Below are 18,703 nucleotides of genomic sequence, written 5' to 3'. Positions count from 1 at the left end.
GATTGCTGAAAGTTATGTACCTGGCAATCCTGAAATTAATAATTTCGGAGGTGATTACTTTTAGGAGCTTTAAACTGTTTTTTTAGAAGTTTTAATTGTATTAGTATTGATATGTTTGCTGCCCTGGGCTACTCTGGAAGAACGTGCAGGGTATACATCTAATAAATAAATAATATGCATTGTCTTGAACTCCTTGAAAACAAATCCCCTTGCAATAGGTGGCTCAGCTTGAATCATAGAGCTATTTGTTTTGCAAGCACCCTCAGGCCTAGGTGCCAGATTAAGACATTTTTATTTGCCCAGACATTTTAAATTGTTTTTATGGTGTCTGTTCTGCTTAGTAGTTTTGCATTTATGTTGCCTCTCAGTTTTATTGTTGTTTAAAGGACGTTATTATATTGTATTTTTATGATTGTGCATTACCCTGGAAGCTGTTGAATGAAGGATAGTTTAGAATATATTTTTTTAAAAAATAACTAACTAAAAAAGAGTGAGAATCCTTGCACTTACCTTGTTTGGAAGAAGAACAAAACTTGGCATCCCATGTTTTCTCTCAGGTCATCTTAGTGGATCCAATACTGCATAAACATCTGCACTACATGCAGAATTTTTCTTTTAATCAATTGCCATAGACTTAGACACCAATATAATCTAGCGGGATTATTGTTCAAGATGTTCCTTCCCTGGTTATTCCAACCAAATAAATAATAATAATAATCCATTCTACTGAGCTTGTTTTGGGATTCCTGTCTCCCTTACAACTAGTCTTTCTAAAATCCATTTTAAACTAAATAGCTAACTAAATAGCTTCATAAAAGGCCCATTGTGAAAAGTAATTGGTTTGTGGGACACCCCAATAAAAATAATAAAGAGACTGCCAAAGGCAGTTTCCTGAGGTCAATTATCTTTTTGTTCCTGAAAGCTGGCTAGTAGTCAGGTCTAGCATTCCATTTTACAGATATGTTAATCAGTTTCCAGGTGGTGACCTACAAATCTGACCTCATCAACTGCCATAGGAAAAAACGAACCATCAGAGTAAATTCCTCAGGCTATAAACAGTGGACACGTGCACCTTGACAATCACCTCACTGAAACAGTGCACAAACTCACCTGAAAACAGACATGGTAGTGACATGTTGTGTGGTTAGCCTGGAATTCCAATTTGGTACTCAGGTTACCCTGCATGTGTTGCATCTTTGGTAGGTATCTCAGGAAACCACTTCCTGCAAGGACAGTGGTTCTTGATTGACATAATGCCACTACCGAACTTCAGGAGGGGGGGTTGCGGGCTCACGACCCCGCCCACACTCCCGCGGGGCTGGCCCCAGCCTCGCGGGAGCCAGGGATTCCCTCAATTAGCATACCCACGCACCGCCAGCCAATCGGGCCTTCTAGGGGGCCTTCTAGGGGCCATTTAAGGTCAGGGCAGCCCTCGGCTCGCCCCTTTTCTCCTCTTACCCGACGCGGTTTCCCACCCACCCGCCCTTTAGGTTCGCCCTTGACTTTGCTATGGGTTTCGACTGGTCGCCGCAAGGGGCCTGGTAGGAGTTTTTCCATTTGGCTAATTGGCTGGAATTTAAAGCCACTTGGTTTTTTCGCCTACCTCGTAGCAAAACGTCACAACTCCTGGGTTTTGGCGGTAGGCATTGGCCGGGGTATTGTCATGCAGAGGAGATCGAGAGGAGGAGCGCCATCACCTCCCCCAAGGCTTGGAGGGTAGTTCGTTAAAGGACTCCGAGGGGCGTCGCCTCGTCCGAAACCTACGGAGGCTAGGGCCTAAAGCGCGCCCCCGAGCGGTAACCCCTCGGGGAGCGCCTAGGGATATGCATCTCGGGTGGCTCCCCCTGTTGGTGCTTAACCCTCACCGGTTAGACCGGTTAGTCTGGTAGGGCCAATGCCTAAAGCCAATACCACTCTTGCCTGTAATCAATAAAGTTGTGGCCATTTTCGCCCATTAACCTAAAATTCTGGTGTCCCGTGTCTTCATTTTCATCTGTGGAGGGGGAGGGAATAGCCACGCAATACTGTTCATTTAAATGCATGCACATTCTGAATTACCACTTACTAGTGAAATAAACTTTCTAGTAAAGGTAAAGGGACCCCTGACCATTAGGTCCAGTTGTGAACGACTCTGGGGTTGCGGCGCTCATCTCGCTTTATTGGCTGAGGGAGCCGGCGTACAGCTTCCGGGTCATGTGGCCAGCATGACTAAGCCGCTTTTGGCGAACCAGAGCAGCGCATGGAAACTCTGTTTACCTTCCTGCCGGAGCGGAACCTATTTATCTATTTGCACTTCATGCTTTCAAACTGCTAGGTTGGCAGGAGCAGGGACCGAGCAAAGGGAGCTCACCCTGTCGCGGGAATTCGAACCACCGATCTTCTGGTCAGCAAGCCCTAGGCTCTGTGGTTTAACCCACAGCGCCACCCATGTTCCAAACCTTCTTGTAAGGAGGGGCAAAACCAAAACTGTTCTAAAACTGGTCAGGTGACAACTGGGTTTGCTATCAATGAAACTGATTGATCAATGTACTTTGGCCAGAAAGAAAGGGAGAGAGGGAGCTTCTAAGTTGTGCTAGCATGTTGCAGTAAAGCATTAAAATAGTCCTATGCCTCTAAGGGTAGCCCTATTATTAGACAGAATTGATGTGGGTGTCATGAAACGGCACCAATTTGTAACTTTAAAATTTACTACTGATGCATTTTCTTTCCAGAGAGGGGTGCTTGTGGGGTTTTCTCTCTCAGGTACCACCATAACTTGCCAACCTGCACCTTGACTTAGAGAAACAGCAGCACAATTTGCTGTTCTGTCTCCTGAATAAAAATACCCTCAACTGGCCCCAGGTGCCCCCTTAAGGATCAACACATTTAATGTGGCAAAAGCGTTCATCTTGTCTACAAAAACTCATGCCAAGATAAATTTGTTAGCTATTAAGAGCTCACTGGATATTTTGGAATAGTGTATTCTGAAGGGGATCTAATCACAGAGTTGAAGGTATTTACTACAGACCTCAGCATATTCATCTAATCCAAACCACACTTTGCCACATGCTGAGAAAATGTCACAGAGGTAAATAAAACAGACAAAGAATATTAGAACTGCATTCTGGGCCTGGAGCTGAGTTCAAGGGATACCAATGTGAAAAGGTGAAAGGTGCCGAAAGCACACACTGCTCACAGTAAGGTTGCCTTGCTGGCAGATGATAAAGGCAGATGGAAAATCACTTACCCTGAAGCACTGAAGTAAATTACGAGAGAGATCCCCTGAGAAGACATGAGGTGAAGCTCTTGATCAGAGAAACAACACTGGCATGCATTTCCCCTTGATACTCCTTGATTTGAATTTTCAGTTTTGTAAAGGGCACTGGGTTGACAGCCCTAGAAATGTGCATCTGTTCCTTTATAAAGCAAGCAGTGTTGAGATGCTGGCACTTACCTGCTGTCCACATGGCCCCAAACCAGACTCCAAACCTGACAGCTTCATCCCCCTCTTCACCTTTATGTCCATTCCCTAACGTTTGACCTTTAATTATAGTCTAATGCAGTGTTTCCCAACCTTTTTTGGGCAAAGGCACACTTGTTTCATGAAAAAAATCTTGAGGCACACCACCATGCCAGATGGGGAAAGGTCACTTTTTACTTATGTAAAAAAAAATAAAAAAATAGTAACTTCCAACGAATTCTGTAGGTCTTGTTTCTGAATCATTAAAGCTGCATTTGGGAAGGATTCGTAAGGGCGCACAGCAACTCAGTCCCACCAACTCCACAGCAGGGTTCTCAGGTTCAGTGAAGGGCTCCCTCAGGGGGGCACATATATACACCTGGGCTCCCGAAAAGCTACCGCAAGAGCCCTTCAGGAGTTCACATAGCGCAGGCCTGAAGGCTGCAGCTTCCCACTTAGCATCCCGCCACAGGAGGAAACCTCAAGTGGTCGACCTGTTTTTTTCCCCTCCCGCCTCCCTTTTGGAGCGCAGAGTTTTGAAGGCCGGCATCAACTCCGTTTTCCCGGATACTTCCCGCTCGAACCGAGGGCTGGGTGAAGCAAGGGCGGCGCTGCGCATTTTACCTCCACGGCGCAGGGGCTCTGGCTCGCCTTCAGCCACCGCACGACAGCGCTGGCTGCCACTTCGTCCTGCAGCAACAGCTCCAAAACAGCCGCCATGCCCACCTCTCTCCTCCTCTAGCACTACCGCGCGGGCGAGCCTCCGGGACAGGCACACAAGGAGCGTGGGCGCCACCCCTCGACGCCGTCCCAAAAGCCGCCAAAAAGCCCTAAAAAAAGAGGAGCAGCAAAAAAAACACACCACACACGGGGTGTGTGTTCTAATTCGCTTCTAACTCCGGGTTAGAGCGCAGCACGTGGAGGATGGGTGGGGAAAGAGAGAGGAGGCGCACTGATAGAACGCCAGGCACGGGGGCCGCCAGGGAGAGCCAGCGCGTGCCCCACCCCGGACGCTTGCGGCCACCGCCGTCCCTCCCTCCCAGGGAAGGCGGGATTAGAGCAAGCGCCCGGGCAGCAAGAAGCGCGCGCGCCGGCCCTGCCCTGGATCCCTCAGAACCGCCAGTCTCTGGGAAAGTGGGCGTGGCTTCAGAACTCTCAGGCAGCAGCGCCCGCCGCCCGGCAAGGCTTCCCATTGGGAGGCGCGAATGCTTTAGTGGGCGGGGATTGGCGCAAATATAGGCAGGGCGGGCTGAGAGGAGGAGCCGCCGCCGAGGAGCAGCGGCACCAGCAGCGTTTCCTCTCCCCCTCCCCTCCCGTGTCAACAAGCGGGGCGCCTACACCGGGGGTTTGCGCGTCAGGCAGGCAGGCAGCCAGGCAGGCAGACGGCGAGAGCCCCGCGCTGGGCGGCCTCTCCTCGCCGCCGCCGCCCCGCCTCTCGCCACCCAACTCGCCCGCCTCCCTCCCATGGCACACCAGGCAACGTCTGGCGGCACACTAGTGTGCCGCGGAACACCGGTTGGGAAACACTGGTCTAATGAATGAGGTACTTTTCTGAGCAGAAACTGCTTTATAGCAATTTTCCAAGAAATGAGCTCAACAAATGTGTCTTGTTTGTTTTTAAAAAGATACCCAGCACTTTTTACTCCCACTTTTGCCCCTAACACCCTTTGGAAATGGCACTGTGAAAGTCTCACACCATATTTCAAAAAGTAAAAGCCAGGACACACGGAAAGTTGTTGAGCTTTTTAAGAAGACCCCGAATTTTTGGAGTTTCTTTTATATACAAAAATGCCAACTTGACTTGCCTTTGAAATCCTGGTAATGCGGATGTTTGGCAGCCCTAACAACATCTGTGTGACAAAATCAGGCTGCCTGTATAAGCTGTCCTGCATCATCCATCCCTTTTTGACATGTGAGATTAGCCAGCTGCCATTAGGAGCCAAGTAAGAAATTTTGGGGTGACTGCTGAAACCATCTTTTTTCACCTACTCCATACTGCAAATCTGAAGAGCTGTTGATCAATTCAGTTGGCTTTTCCAGCATAACAGGCATGTAAGTGCAGCCATGGAGGGGATTTGGCTTCACTTCAGTGGTGAGCACTGATGTTTACCCACTCCCATCATTATAGCTGACCAACCTTGTGGAGAGTGGATATGGTGCTGATGAGGCCATCCCTCTGAATGCTAGACAGCAGGAGGAGATGGTTCTGCTCCTTAGCTTGCAGTTTTATGTGAACAGGCTACCAGGGCACTGATCACTGATCAGTTACCAGACAGGTTAGATGTGCTGCACATGGATGGTATAGGAAAAAGATGTTACTCTTCACTAAGGTAGATGACCCACACTTTTTTCTAGTTTTTTTCCCTTGCAGGTCCTTAATTAAATTGTGACCTTTAACCTCAAAACCAGCCTCACATGCTCATTGCTGGTGTGGAGGCAATTTGACAGTTTGCATTTCGTAGATATGAATTGCCAAATAAAACCAAGACAAACCATTCTTACTGTGGAATGATTGAAATCTGAACCCCCGTCTTTCTAATTGAGCACTTATTTAAGTGGGCAGTAGCCATACATCACAAACCCCTTTCCTTTTTTTTGCAGAACATCAGCAAACACAGCTTGACCGTATCAAAAAAAAAAATCATATTCACCCAACCTTAAAATCTGCTGGGAATGATCCAGCTGAAGTAAAGCACTTTTCAGCTTGCTCATACATATGCTTCCTCTGAAGTTTAATCCTCTTGAGTTGAAAAGAATTTCCTTCCTGGTAAGTTTTATTAGGAACTGTAGCCTTACAATTTCCACTGACTTAGCACATGATTGCCTATCTCAGTTGAAATCAACAGAGGTTAAAAGTGCTTTTCTTTAGCTGGATCATGCTGACATTATACAGGACAATGACTCAAATATCCTTGGAAAATATGAACTCACTAGGAACCTGAGATGACGTTTCAGTTATGCTTTTGCTGCTTTCATTAGCAAAAGGGTCAAGGTGTAGGGGGAAATGAGAGCAATGATTCTGCTAAAGTCAGCATACATCCTTTTATCCTACGAGGAGCCACCTGTCTATACAGAAACATGCCAGATTACCTGCTGGTATTAATAAACTTAGCTTTGTTGACTCTGGTGGCATTGTGCCAGGGTAAAGCAGCTACACCTTCAACTATGTATTGTTCCAATTTGTACTGAATGGAGACAAATTTCAATATAAAGAAAACAAAATAAACACATATGCATATAATAGCATTTTAAGAAAGTTGTGAAGATGTTTTGGGAAAGAATATAAAAAACCAACATGTCTAAGGGCTTACCCACAAAGCTGGTTCAGATGTTCTTTTTCTGATTGCATTTAATTCACCAATGCAGTACTGGTAAGATGGATGCTCCAACCTAAATCAGTCTCTGCTGCTCCATGCAGCTGGTGCAGCAAAGATACTAGGAGTTGTACATTGCACATTTTGTTTATAGTGGGTTGATTGTTATGATGGTAAGAAAATGGTAAGAAATATAATTTTAAGTATTCACTGGTATCTTCAGGAAACAAGACACGAAAGACAGAGACCCTAACAAGAATAATAATTGCTTCAGAAATTAAAGACAATGGCAATTCCTCCAATAACTAAGTATCTTTGTCCTTTCTATAAAAGCAAAATGATTCCCCATCACAGATTACTTGATTTCTGTGAAATAAACACTTAACATTAATAGTTTTCCAAAGGGGCTTTAATATACAATTCTGTATTCCACCAAACAAAAGATCAATATCTTTGCAAAAGTTTTTTTTTAATGAAATATTTATCAGGCTCTCTCCTGGGAGTTTTTCATCCCTGAAGCAAGACTACATCAAAGACATTTTATTTTAAACTCTTATCCCCATTCTTCAGCACCTCACATATTGACATTATTAAATGGCTTGCTAATGAATGTTAATTAAATCTCTTTGGTTGAAAAGGTTTTGGTGCGGGGAGGTATATATGATGTAAAATGTAAACAATCTTTAAATGTTGCAGAACTAAATCAGTGTCTTCCTTTTAACAGGTTCGAAAATGTAAGGTTGGTTATATTTGGATTCTAGATTGAGAAACAAATTAATGAAAGATAGGCATAATCTAAATGTACAGACTGAGATGTACAGTCAAAGATGTTGCCATCATACTAGCTAGCTAGCATAAAAAAGGAAATACATTCACCAGTATGGGCTTAATGTTATCGCATACCTTCCCAATGTTCCTAATCAGTTTTGAGAATGACTTTAAACTTTCACAGATTAATGTTGTTCCGATAAAGTGATGAATTCTAAGCTTTATATTTTCTTAAGCTAAATTATTAGCATTCTAGTTATTTTTCATGTTTTTTCATGCTGAAGAAGAGGTAGTTTAAGCCAATATAGATATGGATATTTTACAGTTGATTACAATTTTATATGCAATATATTTACTTGGAAGCATGTATCACTGATTTCAACTGAACTTACTTCTAGTCTTGAGTACTTTGAAGTACAACAAAAACTGTAAAATCGAAATATCTGCTCCAAATATATCTATAGGATGGGGAGTGACTTCATTATGCGCAGCATTCAACTAACTGGGCATAAAAAATAGCATTGCCTATGCCAGAATGCTGCCTTTAATGAAAGAACACAGTAACCTCGACGAAATATTTTGCTACAAATTATTTTAAAAACCATAATATTATCTAATCTGTATTCAAAAACATTTTAGTTCAGCTGGACATGCCAATGTCTCTTTTCCATTCTAGTGGATGAGGTTTAATGATGCAATAGTGTTAGGCTACAATTTTGGGAGGTGGGTTGTTAAGCGGGAAACCACCTCCGGTGAAGCGTGAAGCTCTGGCTCTCGTTCCTTGGTAGTCATGCTCTATGTTACTCAAGGCTCTCTCCTTTTCCCTTAGGGATGGAAGTAGAAAAGAAAGAAAGAAAGAAAGAAAGAAAGAAAGAAAGAAAGAGGGCATATTATTACATTTTTTATCTCAGTATCATTTTGAAAAGTTCCAAAAGTTTTAATAGCAGCAATAGCTCTATCAGGAGATCATTAAAAATAAGTTGATGAAAGCTTGTTTAGCTAAACAACCACAATTAGATGCCTGTTTGGATCTAATTAGGTGACTGCTTACGGTACGCAGAATTATTAAAAATTAGAACTAAATGAGCTCTTCTAATGTTACCCCCTCAAAATGGTCACAGTTTCTCATTAAAAGAATAATAAATGTAAGACTTGGAATTTCTAATCTTGGCACTGTTCCTCCAAATGATTATTTGTTTTTCAAATAAAAAGCTGAAATCATCAAAGGCAAAAAAGGGATTCCCCCCCCCCTTTGTTGAATTTTAATGAAGAAATTGTGTTAGCCATTTTCACCATTTAACAGATTTATAGAGATAATTATCCAGGTCTTTTTACACAAAGCCAACACTGCCTATATAACTTTGAACTGATAGGTGTGACCGTTAGACTTAAAGCCATAGGAAGAACAATCACAACTTGAATTTAGCAGCCTTAAGAGAAAGCAGCATAGTTTAACTATCCACTCAGATATTTAATGAGGAAAGGGGGGGGAGCCAGGAGAGCAATGTGAAAGACACATTTTCCTGAACTGAGATGTAAAATTACATAAATGGAGCAAAATATTCAAACAAATTTATCAGATCACTGTAAACTGGTGGTAACTAAAGCACAAAAATGCTGTATTATATTTTTTTCTAACAATTTTTAAAAAATCTTTGGACTTTTTATGGTACAGATCAAAGCCTCAAAAATGTCTGAAGCTAACAATAGGTTGTATGTAACCAGTGCTAGTTATCCCCAAAGCATACCCACTAAAATTAATGGGCACGTCTCACCTAAGGTCCATTACTTCCACTGCATATATTTTGAGTAGAACTTAGTTGGATACAACCCTATGGTTCAAAAAACTAAATAGTTTCCTGGAGAACATTTTAAATTTGCTTCCTAGTAAATGTTTTCTTTTAAAAAGTAATTCAAGGACTGTGGCACTGAGGAAAAGAGAAAGGGTGAGATTGTTGCAAGCATGTATGCAACTGTGCACCAAACTCTCCTAAATAATGACTAATGTGCTGTGATCCAAACATGCAACAGAGAGCAAGAAGCATAAGAGAGCTTATGATGATTTTCTGTAGCAGTCCCACAATCATGCCCTACACTGCAAATTTATTCAAGCTGTAATAGACACTGGACTATATACTACACTAGAAAGAAGTAGCTAAACATGTGCAGGTCCCCTTGACTACATGACTATTTTGGAGGCAGAAGGAAGGAGAAGGAAATAGTAAGAAAAAAATAAAAATAAAAAAGAAGAAAGGAGATAGCTTAATTCTCCTTTCTGGACTTATAAACAATTTACTATGGAAGTGCCATAAAACTGACAAAAATGAAAACCTCATAGTACTGTATGTAATTCTCATATATATGTAGGCGTAACTCTATTCCTTATAGATGGTCCATTGCCCTTTAAAAATATAACAGTAGCAGGAAATGAAATTCTAGAAATAAAATACGGCAGAGTGAATTTCGTTCCCTGTAATGCTGAAATGGAAAAGCTAAGCCCAGGGTTCAAATTCTAAAGATTATAGCTGTTTTCAAAAGGACACTTAGCTGTTGGAAATGGATCGCTAGACATTATGGTAGCTTTGTGTATTGATCATAAAGCCCCAGGAAGGCCATTAGCAACGAACAATTGTTGCTAATTCCAAACATCAAGGCAACATTATGCCATTTGCAGATGGGCAGAGGTTTTGCTAATTCAATCATCAGAACTGTTTGCTATCTAAAAACATGAAGTTTGGGTGGTAAAGGAAGTAACTAGTTTGAAATCAAATTCTGTATTTCTAAATGGGTACTAGTGCAGGTTCTAAAAATCACGTTCTAGCACAGGAAGGAGCGAAACAGGAATATATTAAATTATTTGAACTGCCTGATGCACATCTAATTCATAGATGGGGAGAAGCATGACTGCAAAAATCAAGACTGGGTGACTGAGAACAGAATCAAGAGACTATTAGATCAGGTAAACAACATGTACATGCAGCTAAATAGGCATGTGTGTGATCACATGAAGTTCTAAACATGGGGTTTCTCTCATGTTAAGTGGTTTCTGCATAAGCAAATTGCGATGTTTGAATGGTTTTGAATTGACAGGTGTGATATTGAGAATTTCTAGAAGCAGGGATGGTCCAGGACATGGGTAGGCAAACTAAGGCCCAGGGGCCGGATCTGGCCCAATCACCTTCTAAATCCGGCCAGCAGATGGTCTGGGAATCAGCGCGTTTTTACATGAGTAGAATGTGTCCTTTTATTTAAAATGCATCTCTGAGTTATTTGTGGGGCCTGCCTAGTGTTTTTACATGAGTAGAATGTGTGCTTTTATTTATTTATTTAATAATAATAATAATAATAATAATAATAATAATAATAATAATAATAATTTTTTAAAAGCATCTCTGGGTTATTTGTGGACCATAGGAATTTGTTCATTATTATTTTTTCAAAATATAGTCCAGCCCTCCCCCCCACAAGTTATGAGGGACTGTGGACCAGCCCCCTGCTGAAAAAGTTTGCTGACCCCTGGTCTAGGGTTTTGTGATATGTAGCTGATTTTGGAAGACTGACTATATACTCTTTTCAAATTCCAATGTGAAGGAACAAAGCCCTCATCAATGAGAAACAGCAAAGCAGTTATTGGCATCCGTCTGTCTCGAAAGACAATGGAGTGCACCTTCTGGGGTGAAGTCAAACTGCTAACACCCCATAGACCAAACAAAGCAGTGATGGGATGCAATTCAAATAAGTCTGGAAATAGCAAACTCAGAGAGCAATTCAGCATCAAGCTATTATGATCATTATGTCAGTGCAAGCATTTTTTCTTGGAAGATGAAATGATCTCCCCTTTCCTTCCCCTACAGCCAATTTGGGGGTGGAAGTGGGTGCACAAGGTATGTACAGGGGAGAAGGGGGAGCCCTGTTGCACTAGCAGGACTCATTGCACTGTCTCCTGCTAGTGCAACTGTTTACTTGAGTCTGGACCAACATAAAAAGCCCAGAACAGAAATTAAATGCGGGGGGGGGGGGCAGGATGTGGCTGAAAAAAAGAGTTGCAATTAAAGGATTAAGAAAGCTGGGCACTGACATGAGAAAAGAGATAAAACTACACTTGGGGGAATTTTCACACAAGTGACTTACAGGAAGTACTCAATATTTGGCAATTTCACATATCTCACCAGGGGAACATGTATCCACACACATGAGATTGCTGTCATAATCCGATCTCAGCTGGGCAGTAATTTATTATTAAATAATGTAATTTTTACCACCACTGGTACTATCACTTACTTGTTTTCATGTTCCTTGCGTTTTTGGGTGAGGTATTTTTTCTTTACATTTAGAAGCTCATTGGCAAGTCTTTCAATTTCATATTTGTATTCTTGACTCTGTGATTCATACATGTTCAATTCAGAAGACAAAACCTTTAAAAAAACCAAGAACAAACAAATGCCATGGGTGCTTTGTTGTCTTCTTGTACCTATACGGCTTTTATAAATAATTGTTATTTAAATCTGTCCCTGCACTGGGTAACAATTCTCTCATTCTGCATCATTACAATGCATTAATTTATATACTGCTTAGTGTCTGGATGTTTGTAAGCAGTTTACAAAGCATAAAAACCAGTTTCACAACATGGTTAAAATACAGAACCATTAAAAGCATGCCATAATTAAAATACACAATGAACAGCTTAAAATACACAATAAAACAATCATTTAGTTTCATTGATACCAATATTGATAGCAGTTATTATATACAAACTATTTCCATTTGCACAGTACATGAATAGATATACTATACTTACTGTGACATTCTGATCTTTTGAGAAATTCAAGAACAATATTCAAAATCATAAGGCTTAGAAAAGAACAAATTTAATGTTTTGTTCTTGTGTTTTTGTTTCTCTGAGGTGAATCAGACTAAGTTACAGAGTAAACCCCCTGAAATTAATGCACACGGCTAACGTAGATTCAAGTAGGTAGCTGTGTTGGTCTGACACAGTTGAAATAAATAAAAAATAATCCACTAGCACCTTAGAGACCAAGTAAGTTTGTTCTGGGTATAAGCTTTCGTGTGAATGTACATTTCTTCAGATACCAATATTGAATATTGAATATTGTTCTTGACTATCTCAAAAGATTTTTCATACTATCAGAATGTCGCAGTAAGTATAGTATATCTATTCATGTGCTGTGCAAATGGAAGTAGTCTGTATGTAATAACTGCTATCAATATTGGTATCAATGAAACCAAATGATTGTTTTATCGTATCTGAAGAAGTGTGCATGCACACGAAAGCTTATATCCAGAACAAACTTAGTTGGTCTCTAAGGTGCCACTACACTTTTTTTTAATGACTAACTTAGGTCCATTAATTTCAATGGATCTGCTCTACCTTTGTTGGCTACAACTCTTTGACCATAAGCATAGACTGCTATTTTAGTTTCAAACATTACTCTATGAGCCCACAAACTTTAAAACAACCCAGACAACTAATTGCTGTGTTTTATCCAATGTCTCCGTAATATGTTGAGTGCAAAAGCCAGCACAAAAACCTTAATAGTCATCTCCTATCCGAGGTATAAGCTGCAGCCTTAGTTATTACCACCTATGGCAAATGGGTATTACTTTTCACACTGCTTTCCTTAGAATGCGTAAACAGGGATGGGAGGAGGGGAAAGAATGTATTGTATTTTCATGCAATGAAAATGAAGGAAGAGCACTACATTACATATTAGCTGTTGCTGCTTAACATGGTGCATCAAGCGGTTCCAGGAGGCATAAACAAGCTTTTCTCACCCAAGAAATCCTGTCTTACAGTGACAAGGGGTTAAGAAAGATTACTCTTGTCAGCCCTCTAATAAGATGCGAGACTAATATAAGTCAATGCACCATTAGAGAAAAATGAAGGATTTAGCAATGTTTTCTCAATCCGTTTCTGCTAGCTTGTTAAGGACAGAAGGAAAACTGTTTTGACGGGGATGTTTAAAAAAAAAAAACTCATTTAAAAAGGAAATTAAGTCTCGTATAAAAATCTGGCAGCATCTCCAAAGACCCAAGTGGGATGCACATTTATAGTAATAGGCTGTAAATTTATGCTCTAATTAGATTTTAATTTCTTAATTTTATAAACAAATATTATACCACGAAATGCAAACAACAATGTTAGGAAATTCATACAATAGCTTTCTTCAGAACTGTATGTGTAAAGAACTCGTGGGCATTTCCCAAAAAGCACAGTTCATGTGATTCATAAGAATAGTCATGCTAAATTATGGATCACCAAACTTTATGATAGTAGCAGGTTTTTTTCTGTTCTATTTCCTAATGATCCCAACATGGAATTTGCTTTTTTCAAAGCTGCCACACACATCTTTATCAAGTTATCCACTATGATTCTAAGTCCCATTCCTAGACAGTCACCATCAGTTCAGATCCCATTAGCATATATGTGAAATTAATAATTTCCCCCCTATTGTGCATCACTTTACTCTTGCTTACATTGAACTGCATTCCCTTTTTATTGCCCATTCAACCAGTTTAGAGAGATCCTTTTGAAGCTCCTCACAGTGCATTTCCATTTTAACCACCTTGAACAATTTGGTGCAATCAGGAAATTGGGCTGCTTCACTGCTCATTCCTAAGCACATGTCCTAATGCCTATCATTGTGGGAGCTCCACTTTCTACATCCCTCTGTTGGGAGAACGGTCCATTTACTCCTACACTCTGCTTCCTGTTTCTTACCCAGTTACTGATTAATAACAGAACCTTTAGTCATTCCATAACTGCTAAGCTTACTCAGGAGCCTTTGGTGAGGTATTGTTTCAAAAGTATACAATATCAACAGGTTCACCTCTACCAATACATTTGCTGACACTCTCAAAGAACTCTAAGAGGTTAGTGGTACAAGAACATAAGAACAGACTGCAGGATCAGGTGAAAGTCCCATATAGTCCAGCACTCTGTAGTCCGAGTGGCCAACGAGCCCAGGGAAAGTCCACAAGCAGTGCAGCTGCATTCTCTCTACCCAACAGCTGGTATTCAGAGGCAAACTGCCTCTGAAAAAGACTTTACCAAAAGCATGCTGCTTCTGCTTCGATATGTTACTCAGAAGAATTCTGCCTCTGAATTTGGAAGTCCCATTTACCTTTCTGGGGTGACAACATACTTGTAGTTCTATTCTTAAAGTACTTATCCATGAATTAAGAAGTATACCTTCAGGTTCCAAAAACTTTTCAGAACACAAGTCCTTATGTCCCTGACAACAATGATTTCCTACTTCCTGGGGCTGCGGAATACAAGCTATCTATTTCTACACTCACTATTTATATAATGAATTATTGGAAATGACTCTTACTTTAAGCTGCTTGGTCTTCTCCCGCAGAGTGTGCCGATACAACTGCAACTGCTCTGCTGCTTCTGGTCCAGGCTGACGGGCCAAGAGGTGCTTCAGCTCTACATACAGTTTCTCCTTCTCCTAGGAGACAAGGTGAGATGAAACCAATTTGGAAGTTACGATTGTTCACTTGCCACCTTAGAATGTATGTAAGGAGAGGGAATGCAAAGACATGAGAACAGAAATATAAAAACAATCCAGACCATAAAGATTTTCATAAGCTAACTGTTTTGGTTTAGCTGTGGTGCTTTACTGCTTCTCAAACAAAAAAATCGTATCTGCTATCTTAGTAAATATGGTTTATCCTGAGTCAATTCCTCCAACAAGTGAGTCCACTTCTACCGATGAATCTATTTTGCACCTGTACTACACCAAGTGGCTACCAGCAAGCATATGAAAATGTTGCACAGTATATTAATGAAAACTGTAAATCACGCTGTAAGACAGTAATGAGATAATCCTTTCTAATTTTCACAAGGTTTTACAGTTTAAAAACTGATCATACTAAGAGATTATTTTATTTATATTTTTATCTTAAAACATTTGCTCTGCCACTCAGTATCATAGTGCTTTTAAGCCAGCCTGCAAGAATAATCATATATAACATATATAACAATTAGCCAAGCACTAATATTCCAAAAACCCAAGAAAGCTAACAACATAATTAGAACAGGGCAACACAGATTTAACAACCACCATACAAATACATAATTATATGGATTACTCATAGGCACAACACAGAACTTTTATCAAGAGCATATGCGAAAATATAAACATGCTGGCCTATAATGCTGATTGAAGCAAAATAGAAAAGTTTTGCATCTTTTCACTGTTAATTTGAGCTGAATTTTGCGTCTCTTTCACTATAGTTTTGCGTCTCTTTAACGAAGTATGGCAAATGCATCTCAAACCATATGGTTCTACTTTTGCAGGTATTCATGTTTATTGAGGTGGCTAGTGCAGAACTCAAGGCTTGAGTTCGCTGATTGCAGTTGCACTTTCATCCTTTTCCCTAGGCTATATAATTGGGCTTAAAACCCCAGAGTGTTTAACATATCATATTGAAGCATACACTGCTGAAGATAAATTCAAATTCAATCCTTTGTTGTAATTTTTAAATTGATTTTATTATCTTTGAGGGGGTTTTAAATAATCAAGCTGTGTGTAAATTCTATAAAATAAATAATAATCCTAGCCACTGGCATTTTTTACATGCAGAGTTCATCTTGCAACATGCTTAAGATTTGCATTACCAAATCCACTCGTAATGTACCAGTATTCTATACTTAGTTACAATCACCTGCTCAAAATTAATATTCTGTTGAAACAACATAATGCTTGAAATATGCAATGATGTACTAACAAAACTGATTTAGTCTTCCCTAATTTTCATGATCTTGATCCTGCCCTTTCTTCAAGGAATCTAGGCAATGGTTTGAAAGAGAGGTGAATATGTTAGTTCTGTAAAACATGCCCTCACTATACAGTTTTTGACAGATGCTGAAGACACACCACTTTACCCTGGCCATTGACACTATGCTTTTGGGACCCACACTATATTTGTAATTGCAATTTGTTTTAAACTCTTTGCACTGTATTTTAAATTGTTGTGACCCACCCTCAGATCTTAGAGTGAAAGCGTGGTAGAATAATAATAATAATGTAGAGAATACTTGTATGGGTAGGAATCCATACACCTGCAAAACCTTTGAGTTTGGCCACTGTTGTATCCCAGTTTACTTAGACTTTTTTTTACAACAATCAAAAAGAGTGCCAGCAATTATTCACCAAAAGTCACCAAATCTGGTCTCCCTTTCATCCTACACAAAGTTCTTTTAGTTTCGGGCTTCCTGTTTCCGGTGCGCCAGGAATGGAGCTTCTCTCAACACAGATAATGATGGAGGAACTTCATTATCTGCATTCCTCTTCGGCTGGAAGAGGAACCAGGCTCTCATCTGCCATTTGCTTGGCAGTCTGGCACTCGCTTCCCCATGAATGTGATGGCAGGCAAAGGCACTGGGTGCATGGAACACTCTGGCTGCTGCGACACCCCCCCCCCATCCTGTCCCTGGAAGCACAGGTTATCCTGTTAATTGGGCTTTAATTGGAGTAAACTACAGACACATGCCAGAGACAATGAGATAAGAAGCTGCAAAAACAACGCAGCTACAAGGATGTGAAAGGTTTGGATTGAGAGCAGATTTCATTTAGTGAAAGAGACGGTGGGGGGAGAGGAGCCCATGGTTTGCTTACTCAAGGTTTTTCTCTACATTTATGATACAACAACCCCCAACCTAGAATGCAAGTTTTATTTTAAAATATCAGCACAAGTGAGGATGGAATAAATTGGGATAGAATATGGAATTTAACAAAATTGGAAATGGGTATGTGAGAGAAAGGAACTGAAAGCTATGCTTTGAAAATATAGAGCAAAATCCTCCCTAATCTCCATTATCCATAAAGGAATGTGTGTGAGATAAGGTTAAATGGTCATAAATCAGTGGCAGGGAGGAAATGAGCCTACCAGCTGCGAGAATAGAAGTTTCTAGATTGACTGTCTGGAAAAATGGTGAAGACGGCTTGTTTACTGGAAGCCAAATCACGGGATGAAGTGATGCAGTGACTTTTGGAAACTGTGAGATAACAGCTTCTCCCATGACATGACGGGAACCATCAACAGTTGCAGGAATAACGGATATACCACCATATATGGATGGGGAAACATCATGGGGAAAATTGTCACATGTAGGAAAGAATAAGGAGTACAGCTAAAGTTCCTCACTTGAAACTTTATAAATTACCTATTATGCCAACACTAATTGAAATCACAAGACTGTAGCTGTTATATAAGGGATTATTATATCTGGATGGAATGGAATGGAAATTATTAAATTTTTGGAATGCAGAAAAAATGTAGAAGAATGAACTCATCAACTCTAGCATGTGAGGGAGCTAGTTTAATTGAATCGTATAATTTGACATATGAATATTTGGCATTAATAATTGTATTAATTGGATAAAATTTGTTTTGTTATAATGAGGCTGTTATTGGAATGATATTGGAGAATCAATAAAAAATATTTTTTAAAAAAACAGTTCTTCTAGTTTCTCCTTGAAATGATAGATGCCGTAGTTAAACACTTTGCTGGAAGAAAGTCTTTCATCTTTGTCACTGATCTTTTCACTCATATTTTGCATGGATTCTTTCTGCTTTAAATCCAGTCTCATTTTGCAATATTTGACAATGTCCTTACAATGTTCAAACAAAGTGGCTGCATCTTTCATGGTTTGCTTTGTGGCCAGTTAATCGGAAACTGAAAAGCAACATGACAGAGCAGAAAAGACAGTTGCTGAATGATGTCAAATATGCTTAAAGCCTTTTTAAAAAATGCTTTGAATTTTTCTTTTTGTTTGTGTATACATGAGAAACATTTTATTGCTGTTCAGAAAACTATGCATATTTTTGTATCACTAACTGTCATGGGCTCCAGAGAGGTGCACTTCAAACCCCAACCAAAGAAAGACAAAGAAACTCTAGGAATAAGTTGCAATTTACCATTTCTTTATCCCAGTTGGAATAATAATAATAATAATAATAATAATAATAATAATAATAATAAATTTAATTTATATCCCGCCCTCCCCAGCCGAAGCCGGGCTCAGGGCGGCTAACACTAAAATAGTGCAACATTATAAAAATTAATTAAAATCAAAATTGATGGCAACCATAAACTAAAGTTCTGTAAAAATTGCCAAAGGAGGGAGTCACGCTGCGCCCCGACCAAAGGCCT

General features: G+C 40.2%; 1 protein-coding gene across 1 annotated transcript in view; it reads right to left on the bottom strand.

The window, feature by feature from the left end:
• Nucleotides 1-7,144: 7,144 nt before the first annotated feature.
• Nucleotides 7,145-18,703, bottom strand: part of CFAP58 (cilia and flagella associated protein 58) — an 87,227-nt gene continuing 75,668 nt past the window's right edge. Inside the window, exons 16-18 of the mRNA XM_082223476.1 lie at nt 14,874-14,993; nt 11,803-11,936; nt 7,145-8,345 (exon numbers count right to left, since the gene is read on the bottom strand). Of these exons, the coding sequence (XP_082079602.1) occupies nt 8,225-8,345; nt 11,803-11,936; nt 14,874-14,993 (375 nt within the window). The 3' untranslated portion in view covers nt 7,145-8,224. The remainder of the gene's footprint in view (nt 8,346-11,802; nt 11,937-14,873; nt 14,994-18,703) is intronic.

The sequence above is a fragment of the Podarcis vaucheri genome (genome assembly GCF_965113315.1).
Source record: "Podarcis vaucheri genome assembly, chromosome: 5".
In the NCBI taxonomy this organism is placed as follows: domain Eukaryota; kingdom Metazoa; phylum Chordata; class Lepidosauria; order Squamata; family Lacertidae; genus Podarcis; species Podarcis vaucheri.
The sequence above is the reverse complement of the archived record's forward strand: the minus strand, read 5'-3'. Positions and strand labels throughout refer to the sequence as shown.